This window comes from Vulpes vulpes, chromosome 3, assembly GCF_048418805.1.
Source record: "Vulpes vulpes isolate BD-2025 chromosome 3, VulVul3, whole genome shotgun sequence".
Lineage (NCBI taxonomy): Eukaryota > Metazoa > Chordata > Mammalia > Carnivora > Canidae > Vulpes > Vulpes vulpes.
This window is the reverse complement of record NC_132782.1, coordinates 103,073,740-103,101,208: the sequence shown is the minus strand read 5'-3', so window position 1 is coordinate 103,101,208 and position 27,469 is coordinate 103,073,740. Positions and strand designations below refer to the sequence as shown.

The 27,469-nt window shown below is 44.9% G+C and overlaps 1 protein-coding gene across 3 annotated transcripts; it reads left to right on the top strand.

The window, feature by feature from the left end:
• The first annotated feature begins 225 nt into the window (after positions 1–225).
• NDE1 (nudE neurodevelopment protein 1) lies at positions 226–27,042 on the top strand. Of its 3 annotated transcripts, none has more exons than XM_072753785.1 (10): positions 253–305; positions 935–1,432; positions 7,718–7,843; positions 8,847–9,000; positions 15,088–15,236; positions 20,858–20,994; positions 22,337–22,516; positions 23,815–23,906; positions 24,839–24,990; positions 25,810–27,042. In XM_072753785.1, the coding sequence occupies exons 3-10, from the start codon at positions 7,761–7,763 to the stop codon at positions 25,901–25,903; spliced, it is 1,041 nt and encodes a 346-aa protein (XP_072609886.1). In that variant the 5' UTR covers positions 253–305; positions 935–1,432; positions 7,718–7,760; the 3' UTR covers positions 25,904–27,042. The 3 variants fall into 3 exon arrangements, with proteins under 3 accessions (XP_072609885.1, XP_072609886.1, XP_072609887.1); XM_072753786.1 differs by having other exon boundaries at positions 274–305; positions 935–1,181; XM_072753784.1 differs by lacking the exon at positions 935–1,432 and having other exon boundaries at positions 226–305.
• The last annotated feature ends 427 nt before the right edge of the window (positions 27,043–27,469 follow it).

Here is a 27,469-nt window from a genome sequence, read left to right as displayed (position 1 = left end):
TTCGAGCCCGTCCCGGGATGCCCGGGGACCCGCCCGCACAGTCCCAGGCCCGCCAGGCCTCCGCCGCCCGCCGCCCGCCGCCCGGGAGAGCCGCCGCGTGGCCTCGCCGCGCCCGGGCCCTGGGAAAAAAAAAAAAAAAGTTTCCAAACGGCGTCGCTGGGCGCTGATTGGCTGAGGCGAACGCGGTCCCGCGGCAGCGCAGCCAATGGCCGGCGGGGGCGGGGGCGGGGCCAGAGGCCCGGGCGGTGCAGTGCCCGCCGCCGCCGCCGCCGCCGCCGCCGCCCGTCCTCGCGGACCGCTCCCGGGTAAGTGCGGGGCTGCCGCGGCCGGGGCCGGGGCCGCCGCCACCGCCGGGAAGCCCTCCGGCACCGCCGCGCCTCCTGGCGGGGGGCCCTTGCAGCGCCCCTCCCCGGCCGCCCGCGCTCCGCTGGTCCCGGGCGCTGGGCTCAAAACTCCCGCTCTCCGGAGCCGCCCTGCCTAACTTTGCGCCTTCCCACCCTTGTGTCCTCGCGCCCAGCTGCTCGCCTTTGCCAACTTTCTTTCTCTCCCAGCGCTGGCCCGTCTCCCGACCTGCTGCCCTCCGCTCCCTCCGGGACTGCTTGCCCCTCTGCCCTCCTCGACCCCAGCCCCCGCGGCCCGGCCCCTCCGCCCTCCGCCCCTCCCACCCCCACCCCTCCCGACTCTCCGCTCTTTTTTTTTTTTTTCCCTGTCTCGTTTCCCCCCCCCCCCCACCCCTTTTCCTCCTGCTGCCCCCGACTCCCCCCTCATTCCTCGTACTCCCCCTGCCCCCTCCAAACTTCTCGTCCACTGCCCCTTGCTACTTCCACCCCTCAGTTCAGGCCTCCTTCCAAAAGCCTCCCCCCTCCTTGGCATCCATCTCCCTTGCCTTCGGGAACGTGTTTGGAACAGTCTCCTTCCCCCTGCTTTTTCTCAGATCTCTGCTGCAGGGAGGTTCAGATTTCTCCTGACTGCACTTTGGGGAAGGATTGGATAAAGGATGAAAACGCTTATTCTACAGTTTGAATGCAGTGCTGGGGCTTACCTGCCTCCCCAAGGTCATGGGAAATCCCGCCATCATCACCTTGACACCGCTTTTGGGGGGAAAGCAACCTTATCTTCTCCAGTCATCTCAAGTTCTCTGCCTCCTGAGGGTCTGAGCTTCCCAGATTTCTTTGTCCAGGGTTGGTACCAGGTTGTGCCTCTTTTCTACTTTTAGCCTCAAGGTCCCTTTTAACTTCCTTTCTAAAGAAATGGCCTTTACAGGGCGCACTGGGCAGAGATTTGTCATTTTCTATGCTAGTTTTGTTTCTGTATTCTTGGAGAGGACGGCTTTTTAGGACATGGATAGGGTGCTTTGAAGAGCAGTTGGATCCCGGTGACTGACTCCCAGAGCTGCTTATCTGACCCCACCACCACACTGCTATTTAACCAGGTTTGAAACTTAAATCTTTCCTCTTACTGTGTCCTTTGTGTAGGATTAGATCCTTGAAGTCTCAGGGGCCTCCGACTGGCATATTTTATCCTCTCATTTTGGATAATAGTTTAACTTGGTTTTTTCTGTTAGGATGTTATTTTTGTTTCCAAAGTGTGTTCTTTTGCCTCAGAACGTGTGAGCCCAGAGAGATTACACTCCCTTTCCTTACCAGATAATTTCCTGACAGGAGACGGCCTGCATTCAGAAAGTTTGTGTCAGCAGCTAGGACTGTTTTTGCACCTAGTACTGATGTACGTGCCTTCTGCCTGCCTCTCCCAGCAGTGCCTTAAGTACTTAGTAGGTGTTTGGAAATGTTGGAGAAGGGATGGAGGAGAGGGAAACCAGGGTATGGAAAAAATCTTTCCCTGGCATCTTGATTCAATAGAATAACCTTATCCTGAAACAGTAGCCATTCTATTATTTTTTTTTTCATTCTATGTTTTGATCTGAGTTAAGCTTTTTAAAATTTCAAAAGCAGCCTATGCTTATTGTAAAAATCGATGCATACAGTAGTGTGTCTGGAACAGGTTTTTTTTTAAAGATGTTATTTATTTATTAGAGAGCGTGGGTGGGGGCAGGGAGAGGGAGAAACAGCCTCTCCTCTGAGCAGGGAACCCCAACACGGGGCTCGATCCCAGGACCTGAGCCCAAGGTAGTTACTTAACCCAACTGAGCCACTGGCCACGCCTCCCCCTGCTCCCACCCCACAGGTCCTATCTCAGTGCCTACTTTACCCCCCGTCTGGTACATGCTTCCAGATCCTTTTCATGTATGCAAAGAGAGCGACGTACCTTTACAAACAAAACTGGTACCCTTCTTTCAACGTATCATGAGCTTTCTTCCATATTAGTTCATATATTTCTTAACGACTACATAATTTTTCCCAGTCCTCTGTTGACAGTTGAGGTGCTCCAATTTTCCACATCAGTGAATGATGGCATACACCCTTGAGTATATGTCCTTGCATGCCTATCTCAGTATTTTTGTAGGAAGATCATTATAGACTTGGATGGTGTAGAGACAGAAGCCAGACTTGCTGACTCTTGGACTGGTTTTGCCCCAGTGATGCCACTTCTGCAAAATGCAGGGCCTGCGTCATAACCTAGAAGCTGTTGAAGCACGTGCTGACGTTTGGCCAAGTCTTTCTGACCCTCCCTCTCCATTCAGCTCTTCCGTTTGTTTTGGTTGGGGAGGATGGAGGTTGGTGTGGAGGAGGGCATTGTGTTAATTCTTGATAGTTTATCCATGTGTATTGTTCCTGACCAGCTATGCTGGCTTTCTTCTAAGTGAAGAAAGGAGATTGCTTTTTTTTTCTCTCTAGGGTTTTGAAAGCAAAGGTGTGTCGGGAGATCGAAGTTACGCAAAATGGAGAACACATAATTTTTGAACTTCTTGCTCCCAGCTTGTTCTTCCTTACATGCTGTAGCATATACTTTCGAAGTGCCCATTGGATTTGTCCATAGAGCTCCTGGGGCACGATGGCCCTATTGAGAGCACAGGCTCAGAGGCAAAATGCCTAGAACACTTGTAGCACAAATGTAATAAATACATGTAGCACCCATTTTTAAGAGAGCAGGTACAGAGTTGTATATACCGAGACCTAGCATTAACCCATGCTTGTCACAGTGCCTTTGAAGAGACTATGTGGGCCGGATAAAACGAGTGAATCTGACCTCTGGACATTCTCTTTGCAACCCCAAGGAGACCATGAACTTGAATTCAAAGGCCCTCCAGTCACCCCTCCCAACTTGCACTTGGTCTGGTTTGCCTCTAGCCATTCACTTGCACCTATGGAAATGGCCAAGGCATGCAGTGTTTCTGCTCCAGCTTCTGCTTCTAGGAACCTAGTGATGTCTTGCTTACTCTTATAGTCAGTTGGCTCAAAGGGGATAAACTTGAAGATAAGTTATTACACACCCAGCACAGGGCAAACAGAAGGTGGTGGTTCAACTCAGTAAGGAGAGGGAGTCTTTCCAAGTCATCTTACCTGCTTTCTGTGGCAAAGAATAATGCACATTGGAACTGTGAGACATTTTCAAATGGCAAAGGAAGAATCGTACATTTTTAAGATTGTTGTTTCAGTGTGAAGTTCAGCTGTTACTGCTTCTTAGTCTAGAATATATTTTTTTCTCTTCCCTAAGGATTGTTTTTAAATTGCACGGCGGTTTGGGTTGAAATGCCAAGCCTGTGGTTTTTCCCCTTTAGTTGAAGGAACTACAGTTGGTTCAGGCTGTGACAGGAGCTCAGGTCTCTGCTTAGCTTCTCCCCACCAACTCCTGGCCCTGAAGTCCAAAATCAGCCCACCCATCAGCACCATTATAATTAAAGCCTCTCTTGCATTGGAAGTGCCTCCTAAAACATCTCAAATTCACTTCTTTCCCAAGGACTTTTAGTCCTCACTGGCCATGTTTTAAGAGTGCAGGATGAACCGTTATTAAACCCCAAGAACAGTATCAGATGATCCTTATCATGTACACCTGAGGCGGGGGTCGTTTCCAACATGGTATCCTCTCCTGCCGCTTCCCACTAATGAGATGCCACACAGGTGCTGAGGGAGAGTGAGGTTTTCCTGACAAGCCTCTTAGAGATTTACAGATGTCAACTATAAACTAGTCTTCAGAGGTTTCTGCCTTCCTGCCTTTCCTTAACCTTACATCCCCTTCCTCTTAGTGGTCCCATATCTGTCTTCCCCTTCATTCATTCCACAAACATTTATTGAATGCCTAGTATATGCCAGGCACTGTTCTAGGCATTGGGATAAAAAAGCAAGACCCAGAAGGCCGCTGTATTCAATCATTGACATTCCAGTGGGGGAAAATAAAAACAAAACTCAAAATGGTGAAATAAAACAAAGTAGGTGTTAATAGTGAAGAACTGGAGGGGATATTTGGTGGGATATTCAAATAAGGTCTCCCTGGGGAGGACATTTCAGCTGAGATCGGAATGACAAGAAGGATATCTGGGCAGAGAGCTGAGGGAGAAGCATTCCAGGCAGAGAATAGCAAGTGCAAAAGCCCTGAGGTGGGAGCAAGCTTGGTGTGTTCAAGGAACAGAAAGAAGGCAATGTGGTTTGAACCACATTGCTAACGAGGGGGGCTAGGATTGGGGAATGTTTAGAGAAGTAGGAACTAATTACATTAAATATTGGACGTGATATTTTCCCAGATAGCAGGAAAAGTCGATTTACACCCATTGTTTTTAGTTCTCACTTTTTTGGCATACTACACAGATTCCCATGCCATGCAGTTGAGACTGTACTCTACATAATGGCCACACGGTCCTCAGTTGCACAGGCTCTTGACACTAGAGGCGGTGGTTTGGGGATTTCATATTGATGAGTTCTAGGGTCATCAGAGCTTAAGGCTTGAGCAGGGAGTACCAGACCTGAGTTTATCCTTACCTCCTGCCATGTTAATTACTGTTATTTACACTCCAGGTGCTCTGTTCTTTTTACTTTCAGCAAACAACATCTTTCACTACTTACCTTAATCAGGATCTCCATGGCAGGAATCCAATCCTAACTGGTATAATCAAGAAAGGTGGTTGGCAATCTCTCATAACCTTAAATCAAGTATGACTGGATCCAGGTGTTCAAATGATATCATCAGGACCCAGTGTCTCCACCTCTTGGCCCTGCTTTCCTCTGTTTTGGCTTCCTTCTCTTATGATGGAGGGATGATCTCTGGCAGCTCCAGGCTTACCTCCTACCGTCTTACCCTAGTGGAAAGAGTTTCTTTTTTCTCCCAGCTTTATGGAGATATAATTGACAAATAACATTGTGTAAGTTTAAGGCATATAGCATGATGGTTTGATAAACATGCATATTGTGAAACCATTACCACAATAAGGTTAGCTAACACTTCCAGAGTGTCTTTTTTTTTTTTTTTTTTTAAGATTTTATTTATGTATTCATGAAAGACACAGAGGCAGAGTCATAGGCAGAGGGAGAAGCAGGCTCCATGCAGGGAGCCCCATGTGGGACTCGATCCAGGGACTCCAGGATCACGCCTTGGGCAGAAAGCAGACGCTCAACTGCTGAACCACCCAGGCATCCCCCAGAGTGTCTTTCTTGATGGCTCTTCGAAAGCCCAAGACCTGGACACTGGTTTGCTCAGTTTGGGTAAGGGCCAGCCCTGAACCAATCAATGACTTAGTTTGGGTTCAACTTGCAGCTGTCATTGGTTCTCCTTGGGTTAAGGGCCAGCCCTGAACCAACATTGGCCCACCTCTGAGCCAGTTACTGATGCTGGAGGCATCCGTCCAATCATGTGTCTCCTAGATGCTGGTGCGAAGTACATCTGAATCACGTGGAATGAGTATAGGGTTGGTTTTCCTAAGATTGGGGTGGTGTTCCAGAAAGCTGGAAGAAGAAATACTGGACTGGAAAAAAAAAATCAACAAATGGACGGCTTTCTACTCTGTCCAGCTTTTCTGCTTTCATCCAGCTTTCAGAGAAATTCTGTTCCCCAGAAGGTGGTAGGTGGGGAATGGGGCATCTTGTCTCTGAATCTGGGAAGGGAGAGAAATTAGTAAGATGTGAGTACAGGTACTAACAAATCTAGTTATAAATAAGGATTGTGCTCCAATATAATTAAATTATTTTTTTGCCAGGGATCCAGAAGTTGGTGATTGTGTCCATGTCAACTCTAACATATTTAGCTGAATGACTCATATTTGTAGTAAAAAATAAAGCTTGTTATGGGCGCCTGGGTGGCTCAGTTGGGTAAGCATCCAACTCTTGATTTCAGCTCAAGTTATGATCTAAGGGTCCTGAGATGGAGCCCCAAGTTGGGTTCCATGCTCTGAGCTGGAGCCTGCTTAAAATACTCTTTCCTTCTGCAGTGCTTGCTCTCACGTGTGGTGTCTCTCTCAAAAAGAAAAAAAAAAATACAGTTATACCTTGCAAAGTGAGGGGTTGCATTCATTCTTTTGTCCCTAAGGACACCACATTGTGAGCTCCCTTGAGGGAAGGAAGGGACCTTGGAGACCTCTCATTTGGATTCCTGATGAACTTTTGACAAGCTCAGAGTCTTAAATTCAGAGAATAAGCTGTTATGTGGAGAGGCTCTACCAGCAGGGAGTCTGTGAATTGCCAGCTGTTCCCCAGCCTCTGCTCTGGGTGTCTCCAAGTTCTTGGAGCCAAGGCCCCATTCCCACCCCCTGCCCTCTAGCTACTCTCCGGTTTGTCTGCTTCTCACACCCAGCTCTCCAAAATTCCCTCTACTTCCTCTTCTTCGCCTCCTCGTAACCACCCAATTTATTCCTCCTCCCCCCTCCACTGTGTTGAAACTACTCTTGCCCACATCACCAGTGACCGACATTTCGCTAAGTCTCCTGGGTATTTTCCAGTCCTTATCTTAGTTTCTCTGTTGTAGCATGGATACTGTGGAACGTTCCTGCTTTTCCCCTTGACACCATCTATTCCCAGGATGGCTCACTGTCTGGTTCTTGTCTCTTCATTTGTCCTCTATCTCCTAAGATTACTGTTTCTTTCTTTGCCTACCAGTCAAACGTTGGCATTCCTCAGAGTTCCATAAATAGTCCTCACTAGATTCTCCAGCAGTTCCGTCACAAGAAAAAGGGAAGAAGCAGCTACAGGCTCAGGACTCTTTAAGTTTGTGTCACCCTAGAGTTTCAGATCTTTTGCTTCTGGATGTGTCACAAGCATGTCAAACTGGAAATGTCCCAAACTGGCCTCATTATCTTCATGCCCCGAAGACTTTCCTTCTCATATTCTTTATTACTGGTGATGGGGATGGTGGTATACCAGTTGTCTAAACTAGAACCCCAGGCGATGTCCTCACCTCCTTCTCCCCTCCCTTGGCAACCCCTCTCTCCCCATGAAATGAATACAGTCCTGGTAGTTTTGTCAATTTGTGGAATGTAATATGGGTGGGCTGTATTTTGTCTGGGTTTAGTTTCAGTTTTTGGCAATGTTTTATCATTTAATCCAACATAAAATTCAGGAGGTTCCCCCCCATTAAAGCTCATCTATTTAGGGGCACCTGGGTGGCTCAGTCTTAGGTTAAGTGTCTGCCTTTGGCTCATGTCCCAGAGTCCTGGGATTGAGCCCCATGTGTGTTGGACACCCTGCTCAGTGGGGAGTCTGCTTCTCCCTCTGACCCTCCCCCTGTTCATGCACTCCCTCTCGTGCTCTGCACACACTCTCTCTCTAGTAAATCTTAAAAAAGAGATCGCTATTTAACCAGATATGGGTAATAATATTAAAGCTTTCTCTCCTAGACACCATGCCACAAGGAGAGTGACCTCTTCCTTTGTTTTCACAATGGAAGACTCGGGAAAGACTTTCAGTTCTGAGGAGGAAGAAGCGAACTACTGGAAAGATCTGGCTATGACCTACAAGCAGAGGTCAGTCTTCCAAAGTCGACCCTGCTTTTTCTTCCCACTGGGGTGGCAGCAACCATGTGTTTTGTGGCCTCTTAAGTGACAAGCACTGTAAAGGACCTTACACACACTCTGTCCATTAAATCTCGAACCGCCTCCTGAGGAAACAATTATTACCCCATTTTGCAAATGAGGAACTGAGCCTCCGGGAAGGCAAATAAACTTGCCCACCAAGGTCACACAGGCAGTAAGTGGCTTGGCTAGAATGTGAGTGCCAAAGCCTACGGTCCTAAGCAAATTGCTGTCTGTGCTCCTTCCCATCTTATTTTCTGGCAGGATTTTATCCGTTCCAGATGCCATATCTGGTCATTCCCCCTCGCGAGAGGAAAGAACCTCTCCGTGTGCCTGACAATATGGGCTGTTGCAGATTTTAGATCTGAAGCCAACAATTCAGTGTCCCTATCTGGGAGTAGAGTGTGTGTATGTGTGTGTGTTCAGCATTGTTTCTTTGTTTCTCATGGACTCTTTTACTCTCCACCTGGAGGTCTTATTCCAGTTCCTCTAATTTCCTTATTCTTACTTGGACTTAAAGATAATTCAGATTTAGTATTAAAAAAAAATGTTGCTTGACTTTTAAGGCTTGAGGAGCTGGAATTGAGTGTCTGGGGGTGGGTGGGTGTACATTGCAGCCGTGGGGATAAGCAAACATTTATATTAGATCCAATTTCTGCTTATAAGTAAATCTGCAGAGGGCATGCAATCCCAAGTCCACATTGAGTTTAAAAAAATACGTTGAATGAATGAGTGGAGGGTGGGTTGGTAAAGAAATGGCTTTGGAGTCAGGAACACCTAGGTTCAGGTCTGAGCTCTGCTTCTGACTCCTATGACCTTGAGACAAGTTACTCAGCTCAGCCTTATCTGTAAAATGAGGGTAAGGAGAGTTTCTGCCTCAAAAGGTATGCATAACACTCAGCAGCACAGTAGGTGCTCAGTAAATGATTGCCTGACACAGCTGGGAATTTTTTAGGGCAGAGAACACACAGGAGGAACTCCGAGAATTCCAGGAGGGAAGCCGCGAATATGAAGCTGAATTGGAGACGCAGCTGCAACAGATTGAAACCAGGAACAGGGACCTCCTGTCAGAGAATAACCGCCTTCGTATGGAGCTGGAAACCATCAAGGTGAGAGGAAATAGCAGGTCTAGACAGCCTTCCCTCCTGGTGTGTGTGCTTGGGAAAGTGAGCCCTGCCTTGGGAGGCCAGCCTGCTGGCCTGCTGGGTGCATATGGTAGTAGAACTCTTTTTTTTTTTTGCCCCCGTTGGGAGGAGCTCTATGAGAAACGAGTCACACATGTGTCCACATGGTCATCCTTGGCTATCTACCACAACCCCACAAGGCATATGAAAGGTAGATGTTCTTATTTATTTATTTATTTTTAAGATTTTATTTGTTTGAGAGAAAGAGACAGCACAAGCTGGGGGAGGGGCAGAGGGAGAGAGAGAAGCAGACTCCCCACTGAGCAAAGAGCCCAACGCAGGGATTGATCCCAGGACCCTGAGATCATGACCTGAGTGAAGGCAGAAGCTTAACCAACTTGAGCCACTGTGGTGCCCAAAGATAGACATTTTTAGAGTATAGGGTGTCACTAGATCTGCTCATCATTATATTGTACAAGGCCCAATATACTCCCCCCTCCCCCGCCCCCGATGATGACAACCAGAAATACCTACAGATGTTGCCAAGTATCTGGAGCATCACTGGTTCCAAGAGCAAAGACTGCCTTTTGGACGTTTTGTAGGGCTTAGCAGATAATCACTCATACAGTGCCCTGGAGACTTCGGCTCTCAGCCCTCACTGCCAGGCTGGATCACCTGGCTAGTTTCATGAATATTAGGCCTGTAGGATCCCTGAGTGGCTTAGCGGTTAAGCGTCTGCCTTCGGTTAAGCGTCTGCCTTCGGTTAAGCGTCTGCCTTCGGCCCAGGGCATAATCCTGGAGTCCCAGGATCGAATCCCACATCACTCCCTGCAGGGAGCCTGCTTCTCCCTCTGCCTATGTCTCTGCCTCTCTCTCTCTCTGTCTCTCATGAATAAATAAATCTTAAAAAAAAAAATCAGGCCTGAACCTACCTCTGCCCTGAGGTTCCTGGTCTGAATGTGTTTGGGGGGGCACCTAGCATGTCTGCATGTCTTTTTTTTAAGATTTATTTATTTGTTTTAGAGATAGAGTGAGCAAGGAGAGGGCCTGAAGGGGAGAGAGAATCCTGAAGCAGACTCCCTGCTGAGCACGGAGCCTAATGCAGGGATAGATCCCAGGACCCAGAGATCACAACCTGAGCCAAAATCTAGTTGACCACCTAACTGACTGAGCCACCAGGCACCCCTTCAGTTTTTAAAAATAAAGCTCCCCATGTAAATTTTAATGAGGTGCTAGAGGAAAGAACCAAGGGTAAGGTATGGTGGATAGTGGAGGGAGATGCACTCCTGGTATTCCGGAAGCTCTGTGAGGAAGACAAACCTAACCCCAAAAAGCACTTAAGATACCCAATTACATTGTACTGACCAGGAGATCCTTCTGAGAAAGGTCTTCATGAGCTGGATTTGATCTGATGGTTGAAGGTGAGGGGAGTCTGTGTGCGTGTGTGTGTGTGTGTGTGCGCGCGCGCATAGCTAGCAGGTTAAGGTGTAGGGGTTAGTGAAGAGTTAATCTGGACCTTCCATAAACACAGACAAGAATGGGTATCAAGCAGACTTGAGAATCCTGGCTTTAGTAGTGCATGGGAAAAAGTGGGACCAGCCACTGGGTTGGGGATTGAGGGTTGGGGAGGGGCAGAGGAAAGATCCCAAAGATCTCAGAGCTGAGCATAAACTTTTTATGTTGTAGACCACAGAGCCCACACTGGCCATCTACAGATCAATCTGGCCCACAGATGTTTTCACCTGTTAGCCTTTGGTGGTTTTTATTCAACATTTTGTCATGACAGTTTTCATGCACACAGCAAGTTTGAAAGACTTTTCCGGTGGCCATTGGTTTATCTGCCACTGAGGCTCTACTAATAACCTTTGCCATGCTTGACTTTTTATTACCTATCATATCCATCTATCAATCTAGTTTTCTGATGGAGTTCAGAGTGACTTACATCTATACACTTGCCCGTCAATACTTCAGCATGCTATTATTTTTAAAAATTTTATTTGTTCATGAGAGACACACAGAGGCAGAGAGAGAAGCAGGCTCCCCTGCAGGGAACCCAATGAGGGACTTGATCCCAGGACCCCAGGATCACGCCCTGAGCCAAAGCCAGATGCTCAACCACTGAGCCACCCAGGCGACCTTCAGCATGCTGTTATTCCCTAGAGTTGAGGGTTTGTTTATAGTTTATTCTTTTGGTAATAAAATTTTCATCTTTTAGTGTTTTTTGTTTTGTTCTGCTTTTTTTTTTTTTTTAAGATTTTATTTATTCATAAGACACACACAGAGAGAGGCAGAGACATAGGCAGAGGGAGAAGTAGGCTTCCTGTGGGGAAGCCCTGAATCCCAGGGCCCTGGGATCACGACTGAGCTGAAGGCAGATACACAACCACTGAGTCACCCAGGTGTCCGTCTTTAATGTTTTTTAAAGATTTTATTTATTTAGAGAGCGTGGATGTGTGTGGAGAGCGCAGCAGAGGGAGAGAATCTCAAGCTGACTCCACGCTGAGTGCAGAGCCCAGGTGGGGCTCAGTCTCAACCCTGATGTCATGACCTGAGCCAAAATGAAGAGTAAGATGCTTGACGGACTGTGCCACTCAGATGCCCCTACTTAAGTACTTAATATTCAAAGTTGTGAGGCTTTGTATAAAAATCTGGATTCCTGACTCCCTTTGAGAACCAGCAGATCTGGCCATACCAGGCCTGCATTATTCCACACCAACAAAACACCATGTAGTGGTTGCCGAGACAGAGCCACTGTTCACCAGTCCATCTGAGTTCCCGCAGCCATCCCCCACCTCCATTTCTGACACTGAGATATAAGTGTCCCTTGCTTTATCTCTACACCTGGCCCACATCACTCATTTGATTAACAACCTGACCCCTGCCATAGGCACTAAGGAATCATTCCCATGCTTAACTTGGAAGGGACGCAAGAAGCAGTGTGGAAGTAAAATCTGTGAACCAGAGTCGGGAGAGGGAACAGGCCCTCTATGGAGGCAGGCTCATACTGCGCAATTATGAAGTAATTAACTGCTTCCCAACAGAGCCCTTGAACCTGCAGAAGACCTCTTCATGACAGCCACATGATAGATGCATGAGGTGCAGAGCATAGAGCCGGGAAAGAAATAGAAATGCAAGGAAATAGGATAACTGCCGCCAGGGGGCTTCCTGGCTGGCTCCACTGTTGGAGCATGCGGCTCGGGGTCTCAGGGTTGTGAGTTCGAGCCCCATGCTGGGGTACAGATTACTTTAAAAATAAATAAACTGCTGCCAGCAAATATCTGTCAGTAACTCAGAGAAATGTATTCAACTGAGTCAGACTTCTTGACAACTGGCTTATTCATCACAAATTGAACAAAAAGGCCTGTAAGAGGTCAAACAGAGCGTCTGTTGAGGCCTCCATCAGCTGACAGCTTATTATAATTAACCCCAAATGAAAGCATAATATTTAGCAATGGCTTTTCATGTCCCTAACTTCAAAGGGCATCATTTGAATCTTTATGCCGGTGGAGAAGCCCCTTAACTACATCATCTTGGAAGCTGCATTTGAATTTAGGTTACTGACCTAGGATCCTCTACTTTTCTGTTTTATTTGGTGATGCACCCTGATAAAGGGTGTGAAGCCATCAGAGCCAGCCCTGGGAATTTCCCGGGCGTGGGGCTTGGTCGGCCCCTCCTTGCCTGAGTGGAGATGCTTCCTGTGCTCCAGGCCAGGAAACAGAGTATCAGAGGGGACCCAGCAGCGAGGATGTGGAATGCCCTCCCTGTCAGCGCCTTGTAAATGATCTACTTGTTCCGTGGGAGCCCTTCCCCCACGGTGCTCTCACCACACCTCTCTGGCCCAGGCACCATTATGTCACTATCCTGGCGCATCCAGATTAGCAACGCCTTTGTTTACTTGATTGAGGAGAGAGGAGTTCATCTGTTTTTCAAACTTCCTTTTTTCCTTTTTTTAAGATTTTTTAAGTCCTCTCCACACCCAATGTGGGGCTTGAACTCACAACCCTGAGATCAGGAGTTGGATGCTCCACCAACTGAGCCAGCCAGGACCCCTCAAACTTTCTAAGTAGACTTTGGGCCTTTCCTGTGGGAAGTGTTTTCTTTTGTGTGTAGATGAAGGGAAAGCAGTAGGGGTGTTGGGTGAAGGAAGGTGATTTGAAAGAGAAGCCTGAGCAGTGTGTGTGTGTGTGTGTGTGTGTGTGTGTGTGTGTGTACGAACAGTCAATACCAATGTGTTCTGGAAGGAAATGTTGGAGGGCAATTTAGTATAGTTGTTTTAAGAGCACAAGCCTGGGGATCCCTGGGTGGCTCAGTGGTTAACCATCTGCCTTTGGCCCAGGACATAGTCCTGGAGTCCCGGGATCGAGTCCCACATCGGGCTTCCTGCATGGAGCCTGCTTCTCTCTCTGCCTATGTCTCTGCCTCTCTCTTTCTGTGTCTCTCATGAATAAATAAATAAAATCTTAAAAAAAAAAAAAAGCACAAGCCCTGGGGCACCTGGTTGGCTCAGTGGTTGAGTGTCTGTCTTTGTCTCAGATCGTGATCCCGGGGTCCTGGGATTGAGTCCCGCATGGGGCTCCCTGCAGGGAGCCTGCCTCTCCCTCTGTCTATGTCTCTGCTTCCCTTGATGTGTTCTCTCATGAATGAATAAATTTATTTATTCTTTTTTTTTTTTTTTTTTTTAAGAGCACAAGCCCTGGTGGCCCAGACTGGATCTTGGCTCAGTCATTAGCTCCCAGTTGGCTTTGGGTTAATGAAGAAGCCTCAGTTCACATCTCTGAAGTGGTGTTAAATGGGCCAATATAAGTACTGTCGTGAGCCCAGAAGCTGACCCAGAGTAAGCATGCGATGAATGTTAGCTGCTGAAATTCAGCAGCAGCAGATCGCAAAGTCATTTTACTATTCTTTGCCTTGGAAAGCACTAGTCAGATCACACTGAGCTACTTTTGGTAATTATTACTATTGTTATTTTTAAAGATTTTATTTATTTATTCATGACAGACACAGAGAAGCAGAGACACAGGCAGAGGGAGAAGCAACTTTTGGTAATTAATAACAAGTTGTGGGGTTTTTTTTTTGTTTTGTTTTCTTCCTTCCTTCCCTCCCTCCCACAAAGGTCCAGAAGTCCCTTCTAACTCCCCCCATGCTGCAGGGGTGTGTCCTGGATCACAAAGTTAGAACAGTTGTCAGACTAAGTTCATGGTTTCCTGCTCTTAGGGCGAGGCACAAGCATCCAAAGTCATTGTGATTCCTGATACACAATCCAGGGATGTCACATGAAGTGGATTTGTGTTGCCCTTGTGGATGAGAGTTGGAGAAGTTTATGTGGCTTTCTATGGCTGTGGATGCTTTGAGCAAAATAATTGCTTTGAAGATTGTCAGGGGCTTCTTAACACCTAGAGGCTGCAGGGACCGAGTTACGGAGGGGGCAGGAGGCAGGAAGCACTTGGAATATAACAGCTTTGAATAGTGGCTCCCCGTTCTTGCTGTCTGCCCTCACATGGTCATGATCCATGTGGAGAGAAGGTTCTGCTGGCTGATCTTAGGCATGTCCCCAGGCTGTGGCAGGAGGCTGCTAGAATGTCTGGGGCCTCCTTGTGAGGATGAGGTGAAGACTGGTCCCATAAAGATCCTATAATGGAGAGCTAAATCCCCTAAAGAAATCAGGATGCTGCTGAACTGCACACATAGGGAGAAATGGATGTTCATGTGCTAAAAACAACAGTGTTTGGGGTACCCAGGGGGTTCAGTTGGTTAAGCGGCTCCCTTTGGCTCAGGTCATGATCCCAGGGTCCTGGGATGGAGCCCTACATCGGGCTCTCTGCTCAGTGGGAAGTTTGTGTCTCCCTCTGCCCTTCACCCCACTCATGCTCTTGTGCTTGCTCTCTCTCTCTCTCTCAAATAAATAAAATCTTAAAAAAAAAAAAAAACCAAAACAACAACAAAACACAACAGTGTTCACTCCAGCAGGAAAATGTATGTTCAAGTATTTTTAAGGAAATGACAGGGAAGGAAGGTGAACACCGCTTATCAGAAGACTTAAATCATACCCTCAGTGTTAATTTTGTCCTCCAGGAGAAGTTTGAAACTCAGCACTCCGAAGGCTACCGGCAGATTTCAGCCTTGGAGGATGACCTTGCCCAGACCAAAGCAATCAAGGATCAACTTCAGAAATACATCAGAGAGCTGGAGCAAGCAAATGACGACTTGGAAAGAGCAAAACGGTACGTCGGGAAGGAGAAAACAGATTTTAGAGCCTTTTGTCTTTACTGTTTGACCCCAGCGCCTGGGTACCAAGCACTGGGTTAAGTATAAAGAATTCAGCAGGGAGCCAAGCCAGTGTCCTTATAGGAAATGGACAATGGACAGATAAGTGCAACTTTTTTTTCTTTAAGATTATTTATTTATTGGAGAGAGACAGCTTGAGCCTGAGTTGGCAAAGGCACTGAGGGAGAAGGAGAAGCAGATTTCCTGCGAACAGGGCACCCAACTCAGGGCTGGATTCCAAGATCCCAAGATCATGACCTGAGCCAAAGGCAGACACTTAACTAACTGAGCCACCCAGTCGCCCCCCAAGTGCAACTTGACTACAGCAGTAGGTGCTGCAAGTCTAGGGGGCATGTGATAGGATGCATTAGTCCGGCCATTGGCAGGTAAATGTTAAGTAGGACTTCCCAGTGGAAGTGACATTTGGGCTAAGACCAGGAGATGCATAGGCATCATCCAGGGGAGGAAGATTATGAGGTGAGAACATCCCAGGCAGAAGGACAAGCATGTGCTAGATACCGCCCTAAGGTAAGCATGTGCGAAGAACAGGATTTCCTAAACTGACATTCTGTTGTTTAGCAGAATACTAACAATCCTAACTTTTATTATATAACTACTCTGTGCCAGGCCTTTTTTTTTTTTTTTAATGAAACCACTTTAAAAGTTAGATATAAATTGCATATAGTGGCATGCACAGATTTTAAACATATAGTTCCATCAGTTTGGATAAATTGCATATATGTTCACGTGACCCATGCTCTTGTTAAGATATGAAAACTTTATGTCGCCTCCACAGTCCTCTGCATCATTATTAGTATTATTATCATTATCATCATCATCAGTTTAAGTAGATTCCGTGCCCAGTGTGGAGCCCAATGTGGGGCTTGATTGAATTCACAACCCTGAGATCAAGACCTTAGCTGAGATCAAGAGACAGAATGCTTAACAGACAGCTACCCAAGCGCCCCTCTCTTTATGTCTTTGAGCAGAGCTACAGTAGCTACTTGAAAGTCCTTTCCTGCTAATTCTCACGTCTAGGTTATCTTAGGGCTGATTTGTCCCCGTGATTGCCTTTTCTCCTGAGTTTGGATCACATTTTTTGTGTTCTTAACGTGTCAAGTAATTTTAAATTCTAGAACATGCATTATGAATGATGTGTTACAGAAACTATGGATTATGTTTTTTTGTTTCGTTTTGTTTTGTTTTGTTTTTTTTTTTTTTTTCTTTTTTTCTTTTTTTTTTTTTTTTGTTTTGTTTTTTTGATCTGTTAACTTGGCTGAACTAACACTCCACAAACTGTTTCTGCTTAATGGGCAGAAGCTGAAATCTGTTTGATTCTTTTAGCCTTGACCAGACTGCTTCAAGTCTGCTGTGCATATGCATGGTCCAGGGGTTTGCCAGAGATACGAGAAGAGTTTGTATGAGAATTTGGCACTCCCCTGTGTTAGTGGATCACTGGAGCTATAGGCAAAGCACTAAGAGATGCAACATTCACCCACTGTATTGGCTCCCATTATTGCCAGGGTCTCCAGACTCTAGTGTAATCTATGGGAAGTTTCGTCTGATACAAGCCACCTTATCATTATCAGAAATGGGGTCTCTTTTCTTACCCATTTGTCAGAGCTCTTTGTATATTTTCACTGCTAATCTTTTTGTCCTACATGGAAAATATTTGTCCTAGAATAATCCAGTCTTTTGCCTTTGTCTCTGTTATCATTTTCCATACAAATAATTACCATTTTTAGATCATCCAGTTTATGTCTCCTTTTTTAGCTTCTAGGTCTCCAGAGTTCACTAGGGAGAGCTCCTTGATCCTTTGTGTGTGTCTTCTCTTAATTTGTTTTTTGTAAGACTTTTTTGTTTTATACTTATGCTTTTAATCTGCCTGAAATTTATTTATCTAGTACAAGATACTAGATCCAATCTTCTTTTCTTTTTTTTCTAAAGATTTTATTTATTCATTTGTAAGAGACACAGAGAGTGGCAGAGATGGAGGCAGAGGGAGAAGCAGGCTCCCTGCAGAAAGACCAAAGCGGGACTTTATCCTAGAATTACCTGAGCCAAAAGCAGGCGCTCAACACTGAGCCACCCAGTTGCCCCCCAATTTATTTTCAATGCCTAGATAGCTGATTGTGCCAGTACTATTTATTAAACACTCATTTTTCCCACTGAGTGTAACCCATCTCTGTCATATGTTAATCTCTGACATATCCTGGGATTCATTCTGAATTCTTTATTTTGGTCCAGTGTACAATTTGTGAATTACTATACCAATACTGTAATGACTTGATTTCCGTGACTTTGTAGTATGTGTGATTTTTAGCAAGCCAGTGGCATACCATTGTTTCCCCCCATATTTCATTGATCAAAGCAAAGTCACATGGTCCAAGTCAAGAGGTAGGACAGTATATTCCACTCACAATGAGGCCATAACAAGGATGTGGATGTAGGGAGGCTGAAGAATTAGGACCAGTGATGCAGTCTACCATGAAGAGATAGTACATTCACCAGTTCAAAAATAATGTACAAAAGGTAGAGTTTTTTTAATGCAAATTCAAGCAAATAGGGAAAAGGGGAATTCATATTATCCCTCCCTTCTGCCCTTCCTACAAAGAGCATTCTATACACACTGTTGCACATCTTCTTTCACATAACAGTAGATCTTCCAGATTTTTCAGGACATAAAACATTCTTTGTTCTTTTTTCCCCAAGTGCATAATATTCTATTGTATGGTTGGTGTTGTATAATACATAATAATTTATTTGTCCAGTCCCCTGTGGATGGTTATCTGCTACATTTGCATTCTTGTGCAGTGATAAGCATTACTGTTACGAATGCTAAACATTGCTTGCACAGATGTTTATTTGTAGATAAATTCCCACAAGTGAAATTGCCGGGTCAAGGGATAGATGCGTATGTGATTTTGATAGTTATTGCCCATTTGTTCTCTATATGGTTGTATCACTTTATATTCCCTGCAAGTATGTATGTAAATCCCTCTTTTCCAAATAGCTTCACTAAGAGTGGTTTTCAAAACTTTGCATTTCTGCCAGTATAAGTGATCAATGGATACATTTCTCAATTATGAGTGATGTTGGTTCCTTTTCCTAATTTAAGAACTGTTTTATGTCTTTTTCTATGAACTGTTTATCTTTGCCTACTTTTAAATTGGGTTGTTTTTCATTTCTAGGAGATTGTTATATGTTTTGATACGAATTGAAAATATTTGGAGTTTAGATTTGTCCTCCAGCTTTGTTGTTTACGTTACTGCCAGAAGTTATTTGATTTCTCTGTGGTTAGATATATCAGCCACAGTTGGAAGGGCATTCTGCAGTCCAAGGTTTATAAAGCAGTTAGTCTGTGCTTTCTTTTTCTTGTCTGTCTTACATTTCATTATATTTTTTTAAAATTAAAGGCACATAGGATTCCCATTGCGGCCAAATGCTGAATTGTTTGGTGTTAAAATCAGATGAGGTAGGGGCACTGGGGTGGCTCAGTGGTTGAGTGTCTGCCTTTGAGTCAGGTCATGATCCCAGAGTCCTGGGATCAAGTCCTGCGTCAGGCTCTTGTCAGGAAGCCTGCTTCTCCCTCTGTTTCTTCTTCTGGCTTTCATGAGTAAATAAATAAAATCTTAAAAAAAAAAAAAATCAGAAGAGGTAGAGGTGAAGCCCAAGTCATCATTATATCATGAATATTATATATTCATATCATTCATATATATTCATATATTCATATCATAATTTAAAAAAATTTTATTTATTTATTTATGATAGTCACACAGAGAGAGAGAGAGTCAGAGACATAGGCAGAGGGAGAAGCAGGCTCCATGCACCGGGAGCCCGACGTGGGATTCGATCCCGGGTCTCCAGGATCATGCCCTGGGCCAAAGGCAGGCGCCAAACCACTGCGCCACCCAGGGATCCCTATTCATATCATTATATATATAATGACCCATCATTATAGAATGAATAAAGTTATGGGATACTGAGGTTTATTAAAAAAAAAAAAATTAAGGGCACCTGGGTGGCTCAGTGGTTGAGCGTCTGCCTTTGCCTCAAGTCTGCTTTTGGCTCAGGTCGTTATCCCAGAGTCCTGGGACCGAGTCCCACACCAGGCTTTCCACAGGGAGCCTGCTTCTCCCCCTGCCTGTGTATCTGCCTCTCTCTGTATCTAAGACATGACAATTTTATTATAAAATTTTAATAGTTGTATTTGGAAAATTTGACCATCTACTTCAAGAACAGTAATTTCTCAGCCCTACCAGACATTTGCCTGTTAAAGTTCTTCTACTGTAGATCTGTTAAATGAAATGGCTTACTTTTAGGAAGGGCATAACCTTGAGAGACTCAGGGCCTAATTGGAAGTAACTAAAAATTAAATACATTCCTTAAGGGTTCTTTTTTGTTTAACATATGAATGCTAAGGTAGGAAAAAGGTTAGAATTGATTTTTTTTTTTAAGATTTTATTTATTTATTCATGAGACATACAGAGAGAGGCAGAGACACAGGCAGAGGGAGAAGCAGGCTCCATGCAGGGAGCCCGACGTGGGACTTGATCCCAGGTCTCCAGGATCATACCCTGGGCCGAAGGCGGCGCTAAACCACTGAGCCACCCAGGCTGCCCAGACTGATTTATCTCATTTTACTCTTCCATGTTCCTGTTACACAGAAGTTGGAAAAAAAACTTCTTGTGATAACACATTACATCAAATTCACCATCTTAACCATTTTTAAGTGTACAGTTGAGAAGCATTAAGTATATTCACCTAATTGTGCAACAGTTCTCCAGACCTTTCTCATCCTGTGACATTGAAACTTGGACCCACTAGACACTAAATCCTCCTCCATGCTCCTTCTGGCCCTCAGTAATCCCCTTTCTGTTTTCTCTGATTTTTCACTACTTTGGGTACTCTGTAGGAGTGGAACCCTACAGTATTTGTCCTCATGTGACTGGCTTATTTTCCTAGCATAGATCTTTGAGATTCACCCATGTTGTAGTGTGCGACAGGATTTTCTTTTCTTTTACTTTCTTTTTAAGGCTGCATAATATTCCAGTGTATGCAAAGTTGAGTCAACACAGGTTTGAACTGTGTGGGTCTGCTCACAGAATTTTTTTAAATAAATGCAGTCTGTTACTATAAATGTGTTTTTTCCTATGATTTTCTTAATAACATTTTCTTTCACTTTATTGTAGAGTACAGTGTGTAATACATAGAGCATACAAAATATGTGTTAGTTGACTGTTGTTGATTATGCTTTTGACCAATACTAGATGATTCATAGTTAATTTTTGGGAGTCAGAAGTTATATGTAGGTTTTTAACATGTGAAGGTTGGCACCACTATCCTCCTCACCCGCTCTGTTCATACATCAATTGTATATGCCACATTCTCTTTATTTATCTGTTCATAGATGTTTGGGTTACTTCTGCTTGATTGCTATGAATGATGCTGCTATGAACATGCGTATACAATTATCTCTTTGAGATCCTGCTTTTACTTCTCTTGAATATATGCCCAGCAGAGTAATTGCTGGATCATATGGTAATTGCGTATTTTTATTTTTATTTTTTACCAGGGCCACGATCATGTCTCTGGAAGACTTTGAGCAGCGTTTGAATCAAGCCATTGAAAGAAATGCCTTCCTGGAGAGTGAGCTTGATGAGAAAGAGAATCTCCTAGAATCTGTTCAGCGACTGAAGGATGAAGCCAGAGGTCAGGAGGCCATGGCTTTGTTCTTTGTGCCCTCACCAGTGTTTTCCCCTCTCCCTCCCTGAGAACAGCTTGTCCTGCAAGGTTGCCCAGCATTACCTTGGCTGGAAATCCATGCTCCACTTGGCACATGAACAGTCTGGGTCAGAGGGTATAGAACCACACTGGGTAGCCCTCAGCCTCAGTCTTGACCCCTTGCTAAGAACTGTCTGATGTCTGGCCCTGTAAAGACCCCTTGTGGTTATTTAAACCCACCCCTAGCTTTCTGATCAGTAGGGGTATAAGAGTTTTGTTGGGAGAAAATTCGTGTTGATGGAATTCCGTGCTAGCCCGCTTGTTTTTGTGGCTTGATGGCAGCTGATACATGTGCCTTAGAGCACTGAATTCCCGTCAGCATTTGCTCCATGGAAGTTCACAGTTCGAGAGGTAGATCTAGGTGCAGAAGAGATTTTTTTTTTTAACATCCCAATTAATTGTTCATAACATTAATTTAGTTTCTAAAATAGAGCCAGTAGAAGGGGGGTTAAAAAGAAAACACTCTTTAAGCTTGAAAGATAGTTTATTTATTTAAAAGATTTTATTTATTTATTTATGAGAGACACAGAGAGAAGGCAGAGACATAGGCAGAGGAAGAAGCAGGCTCCCTACAGGGAGCGTGATGCGGGACTCGATCCTGGAACTATGGGATCATGCCCTGAACTGAAGGCAGAGGCTCAAACACTGAGCCACCCAGGCGTCCCATTGAAAGGTGGTTTAAATTCCTATCAGTAGTGAAGTGGTTAAATAAGTTGCATAGATTTATTTTCTGGAACGTTAAACAATTGTTAAATTATAGATATTAATATAGTTAGGTTAAGATATACTGTCATAGTCAGTAGATATGTTTCTATTTATGTTTTATGAGAACTCCTATTATTTGTCTAATAGAGATCTATGTAAACTGTATGTCTGAAAATACAGAGAAAAAGGATTGAAAATATCTCTCCATATTATAGTGATTATGGGTAAGGAGGGGCATTTGGGGATGGGCTGGGAAAGCATATTTTCACTTAGTATTTATTCTCTATTCCTTATTGCACTGAAATTGCTTTTGAAACAAGGAAAGCAATAGTGACCTGCCACTGCCATAGTTTAAAAAAATTTTTAAACCTTAATGTTTTTACTTAAAACATCTATAATTTTCCAAGCCTACTAGGCCAGGTCCCTTGGGTTTCACTTCATTGAGGGTTTCACCTATGATTTTCCATTCTGGTACTTCTTTTCCCTGACCAGTGTCTACTGTTGACCCTCCCCTCCCCCCATCACCCGAAGCAAGGACCTAATCTGAATCCTTGTCCTGGCTCAGATTTGCGGCAGGAGTTGGCTGTGCAGCAGAAGCAGGAGAAGCCCCGGACCCCCATGCCTAGCTCGGTGGAAGCCGAAAGGACAGACACAGCTGTGCAGGCCACTGGCTCTGTACCATCCACTCCCATAGCTCATCGGGGACCCAGCACTAGCTTAAACACACCAGGGACGTTCAGACGCGGTAAGGGAATGGCCATTGGGAGGATTTTCTCTGCTTCACAAAACTCTCCTAGGAGTCGGGTTCTGGGTGAGACAGACACTGGGTGTGTTTAAAAGGAGCAAATGGGTGTTCCTAGGGTGGGGGGCAAAGCTTTGAGATAAGAAGAGCTTGGTTGTGAGGTAATAGGGAGCGATGGAGTTTGTGGTAAGCAGGAAAATGGAAGCCTCATCTCGAGGGGGCAGCTGCCACTCTGCTCCTACCCCAGGCATTAGCAGACATTCTCAGTCTTCATTGGAAGCCAGAAATCCTCTCCTTAAACACAAAGTTTCCGAAGTTGAAAATTGCAGTAACCAGATAAAAAAAATTGGAAAAGCATTCTGTGAGTCTAGCAATATTTCCATCTAGAAGTAGAACCAGTATAACCTGGGCTGTATGATTAAATAAAAAAAAGAAAAATTTGAGTTTTCACCCTAGCTCCTCTGCTGATTAACTAAGACTGTTACTGGGTCACTTAATAGCAAGTAACAACAATAGACAATTATTGGGTACTTGGTATATGCTCATTAGCCACTCTGCTTCAGATGCTTTGCATATATATGACCTCACTGAATTCTTACCACAGGCCAAGATGCCAGTGCTGTCCCCATGGGATGGGTGAGGAGATGGGTGAGGACACTAAGGCCCTGATAAAGGAGCTTACATCAGGTCATACAGCTGGTGAATAGCAGAGTTGGGATTCAGACCCAGGCCTAGCTGGCTCCAGGGCTCACACTACTACTGACTATTTTATCTGTTAGCCTATTCCCTGGGATCAAGAGACTGGTGAGACTTCCAGAATCCCTGTCTAGAGCAGGGCTTTCCACACTTCGGTATGCACCTAACATTCAGCAGGTCTGGGCAGGGCCTGGGATCCTGCATCCTAACCAGGGTGATGCTGGTGCTGCTGGTCCTTGGGTCCTGCTTGGAGGAGAGAGAGGGGCTCTGGAGAGGAAGCCCCCTTACAAATGTGGTTTGTTCGGATGATGTTCATAACTACATGGAATTCCTAGAATTTCAAGAAGACTTGTTTTGATTTTGCTTTAAAAGAATAACACATAAAGATAAACAATTAATACGGTAGTTTTAAGACTGCAAACGGTTGCTCATCAAGTAGACTTTTTCTGTCTTAGTTAACTGTCAAGTGAAACAGGGCAGCATCTAGGATCGGAGGGCAGAGTTAGCTTCCTGCGCTCACACCCGTGGTTCTGCATTTAGGGATGTTTGTGCACAAACTTTCGACTGTGGGTTGGTATTACGTGTCCCTCCTTTTGCACACCCAGGTCTGGACGACTCTATGGGTGGGACTCCCCTCACTCCTGCAGCACGGATATCGGCCCTCAACATTGTGGGAGACCTGCTTCGGAAAGTAGGGGTAAGACTGCCACCTCCCTGGGCTTTGGTGTGGCTCCTTGCCTGTTTCAGGATATCGGAGAGGGGTGACCTGATTAGTTCCTCTCCCCTTTAACAGAGACTCCCTGCATTTTAGGCAAAACTCTGGTTCTGTTAGTGTCCTGTAGCATCATTTGAACTTCTGTGGGCATTGTTATTGACGAACACCCAGAGCTCTAACTTTCATCCCTTTGATCCCTGGGCATATCTTTCCCTGCCATTTTTCTTTGGAATTTGAGAAATTTGGTTGGTGTCTATGGTTTTTTTCTTAATTTGAAAAAAACTGAGAACTGAGAAACATTATAAAAATTGCTTCCTCTTTTTAAATTTCTTAGGGAGGGACACTTGGGTGGCTCAGCAGTTAAGCCATTTGCCTTCTGCCCAGGGTGTGATCCCAGGGTCCTGGGATCAAGTCCCACATCGGGCTCCCTGCATGGAGCCTGCTTCTCCTTCTGCTTGTGTCTCTGTCTCTCTTTGTGTATTCTATGAATAAATAAAATCTTTAAAAATGAATGAATAAAATTATTTATTTATAAATAATTATATTATAATTATATATTATATAATAATTATAAATAAGCAAACAACATTCATTCATTTATTTGTTTCTTAGAGAGTTAAAAAACAAAATCTTGAAAGGCTAGGACAAAATCCAAAGTGGATTTCATATTTCCCATAGGCAGAACTAGATGGTTGGCAGGGTTATTGAATTTCTCAGGAAGCTCCTAAAAATGTCTGAGGCTAGTGGCTCTAAAAGTTAGATATACATTAGGTCCCTTCAGGGCCCCACTTTGGAATTCCACTGTATAACACAATTTGAGAACCACCGTTGCAAGTTATTGTCTGTGTTCAGGCTCTGGGTGAGAGGGGAGTTCTTGTCTTTAACTTGAAAGATGAAAATGTGTTTCTCTGCAGGCCCTGGAGTCCAAACTTGCGTCCTGCCGGAACTTTGTGTATGATCAGTCCCCAAATCGAACAAGTGGCCCAGCCTCCGGGCGGGGGAGCAAGCACAGAGATGGCAGTGAGAGACAGCCAAGCAGCACCGGCGTGCCTCTGGGTGATAAAGGGTCAGTACCTTTAGCTGTCCATTCCAGGTGGGAACCTCTAACCCCTGACCAGTAGCCATTTGGGAAAAGCTGCAGGGTTATGTCTGTGAACCTTGCCCCCACCCCCTTTGAGACAGAGTTAGGTGGTATCTTCTGGTTAAGAGTAAATGGCTAGGAAGAGGCTCGTTTTCATTATTTGATGCTGCGGCCCCAGCTCCTGGTCACCCTGTGAGCACATCCTGTATAAAACACTTGTTTGGGACTTGAGCTTCAAACACTGCTCTGCTTCCCCCAGAGGAGGATTTTTTTTCCTTAAAAACAAAAAATAAATAAATAAGATCTTTAGAAACTCAGGAAGTAAGCATTCAGTTCTAGCCAGACTAGATTCCTGAAGCTAGTCACCTGATGGGAAGACACAAATCTGATCTCTGGCAGCATCGCGTATTTGCTTACCTGAGGAGCAAAGGGGCAGCTTCTAGATTGATTAATTTTCTAAGCTGTGCCACCATTTTCCTGGCTCCCAAGCCATGTCACTGTGGCAGACCTGTCACCATGGCAGACTGCTGGCGGGAAAGGAAGACTCGTTTTGTATGGCATGCAGCCCTGTCGAAGAGGATGTCTTTAGCGGGTCTTCTATGTGACTGGGCTTCTCGTGTGGCCTTGGCAGTGTGTGAGCTAGGTGGCCAGTGTCCTTTCCTTCATTTCATGGGAGAGAAAAATGACACCCAGGGAGACACTGCTCCTGACTCCTGATATTCACTCTTAGAACTTGCAGGCCCCAATGCTAGCCAGTCTGTAACAGCTGTAATGTCCACCTAATTTGGTTTGCTCTGTCTGAAGGTTGGGAAAACGCCTGGAATTTGGGAAGCCGCCTTCAAATATTTCCTCACCGTCGCTGCCGTCAGCCCAGGGTGTAGTCAAGATGTTGCTTTAGGAAATCCACGGAAGCTGAAGCCCCGGTGTGCCTGTGCGGGAATCGTACCTTTCTTACCCTCTTTAAACTAGGTTTTTGTGTTTTGAAGCTAGTTTGAGAAATAGGAGCAAACAGTTACATTAGCCAATGAGGCCATCGCCCGTGGCCCCAAGAAATGTTGTATCGTAATCCCCATCCTCCTTGCTGGTGTGTTGCAAATGGGACAGGGACAAACTGGAGCCTGTGGAAAGGGTGCTAAGGTGTGGATGCTGAGGCTACCCCATCATTGTGAGCTGACCAGACTCCCGAATGGTTTTGAGATGCGTTTTTAATGTCTGGAGATGCCGTAAAAGTGGGATGTGAGCCCATCTCAGACTCAGGCTATCTTCTAGAACAAAACTTTGCTCTGTGGCACAGGAAGGGTCTGTGTGATGAAATCAGGTCTAGGAGAGCAGAGTAGAATAGACACATGCCTTTTAAAAAAGAAACTACGGTGTAGTGTGCCTCTGGGACATCTTAATCTGCCTCTTACTGAGGCATTTGGAGGTGTGCTTGTTTCAGAGGGGATCTTGTGTAGACCAAGTCAGTTGGAAAGTTTGCATCCTCTTTAGATCGATCCTGATCGTTAGTTTTCCTGAACTTCTGCCCTGGCCTGAGGTTGACCTTTGCTTCAGGACCCTGACAGTCTTTGGGGTGGCATGGCCTTATGAATGCAGCCCTTAAGAGCAGGACTTCATTCAAAGCCTTGATAAAATCATCAGGGTGACCTCCAAATAAGATTAAACTACAGGATTGTTGTTGGAAGCTTCCTTGTCAAAGAAGAAACAAACATGGGATTTCCACTCGGATGTTGTATGTACCCAAACCTGCTTGTTGTGAACTGTGTCTCACGCTTTTGGAGGCAAGTAAAAAAGAACACATGAATTCAGGAGCATGCATGCAGCTTAATGACCTTTTTTACTAAGTTATTTTTCCAAAAGAATAGCAAAAATATCCTTGAGTTAAAAATAGAACTTCACAAGTGCTACTGAAATTCAACAGAGAATTGATCTCTGGTGCCTGGTTCCTTACCCTGGGAACATTCTAACCTGTATCGGTAAAAAACATACTTTTATTTTTTTAAAAGAACAATAAAATCAAGAGAAACTAATTTTCAACTAGCTTGTGGTGGTGGTCAGTAAATGTCGCTTCATTTGTGCTTTTATGTTTGCTCGTATGGTGGTGAAAAACTTGGTTTTTAACCAAGTAACTATGGAAAAAAAAACCCAAAACCATCCTTTTAAAAAATGCCCCTTCAAGTCGGCTTCTTAGTGTATTTGGGATATATTTGGGTTATTGCTCAGGGTGTATTCGTATTTGGTCATTGGCTTGAGTTTTTCAGTTTGCATTGTTTCTTCTCAAATCTATTGGGCCTGTGGAGTCCCTACGCTGAACTGTTTTGTGTCAATTAGGACTTTTGCAAAGGATCTCTGTCTAGAACACTCAAGCTGAGGAAGGAAAAAGACCCACAATGTGGTTGTTGTATGGCCCCCGCAGCAAGAATGGTTTTTATATTTTTAAAGGGTTACTTAAAAGGAAGGAAAGGAA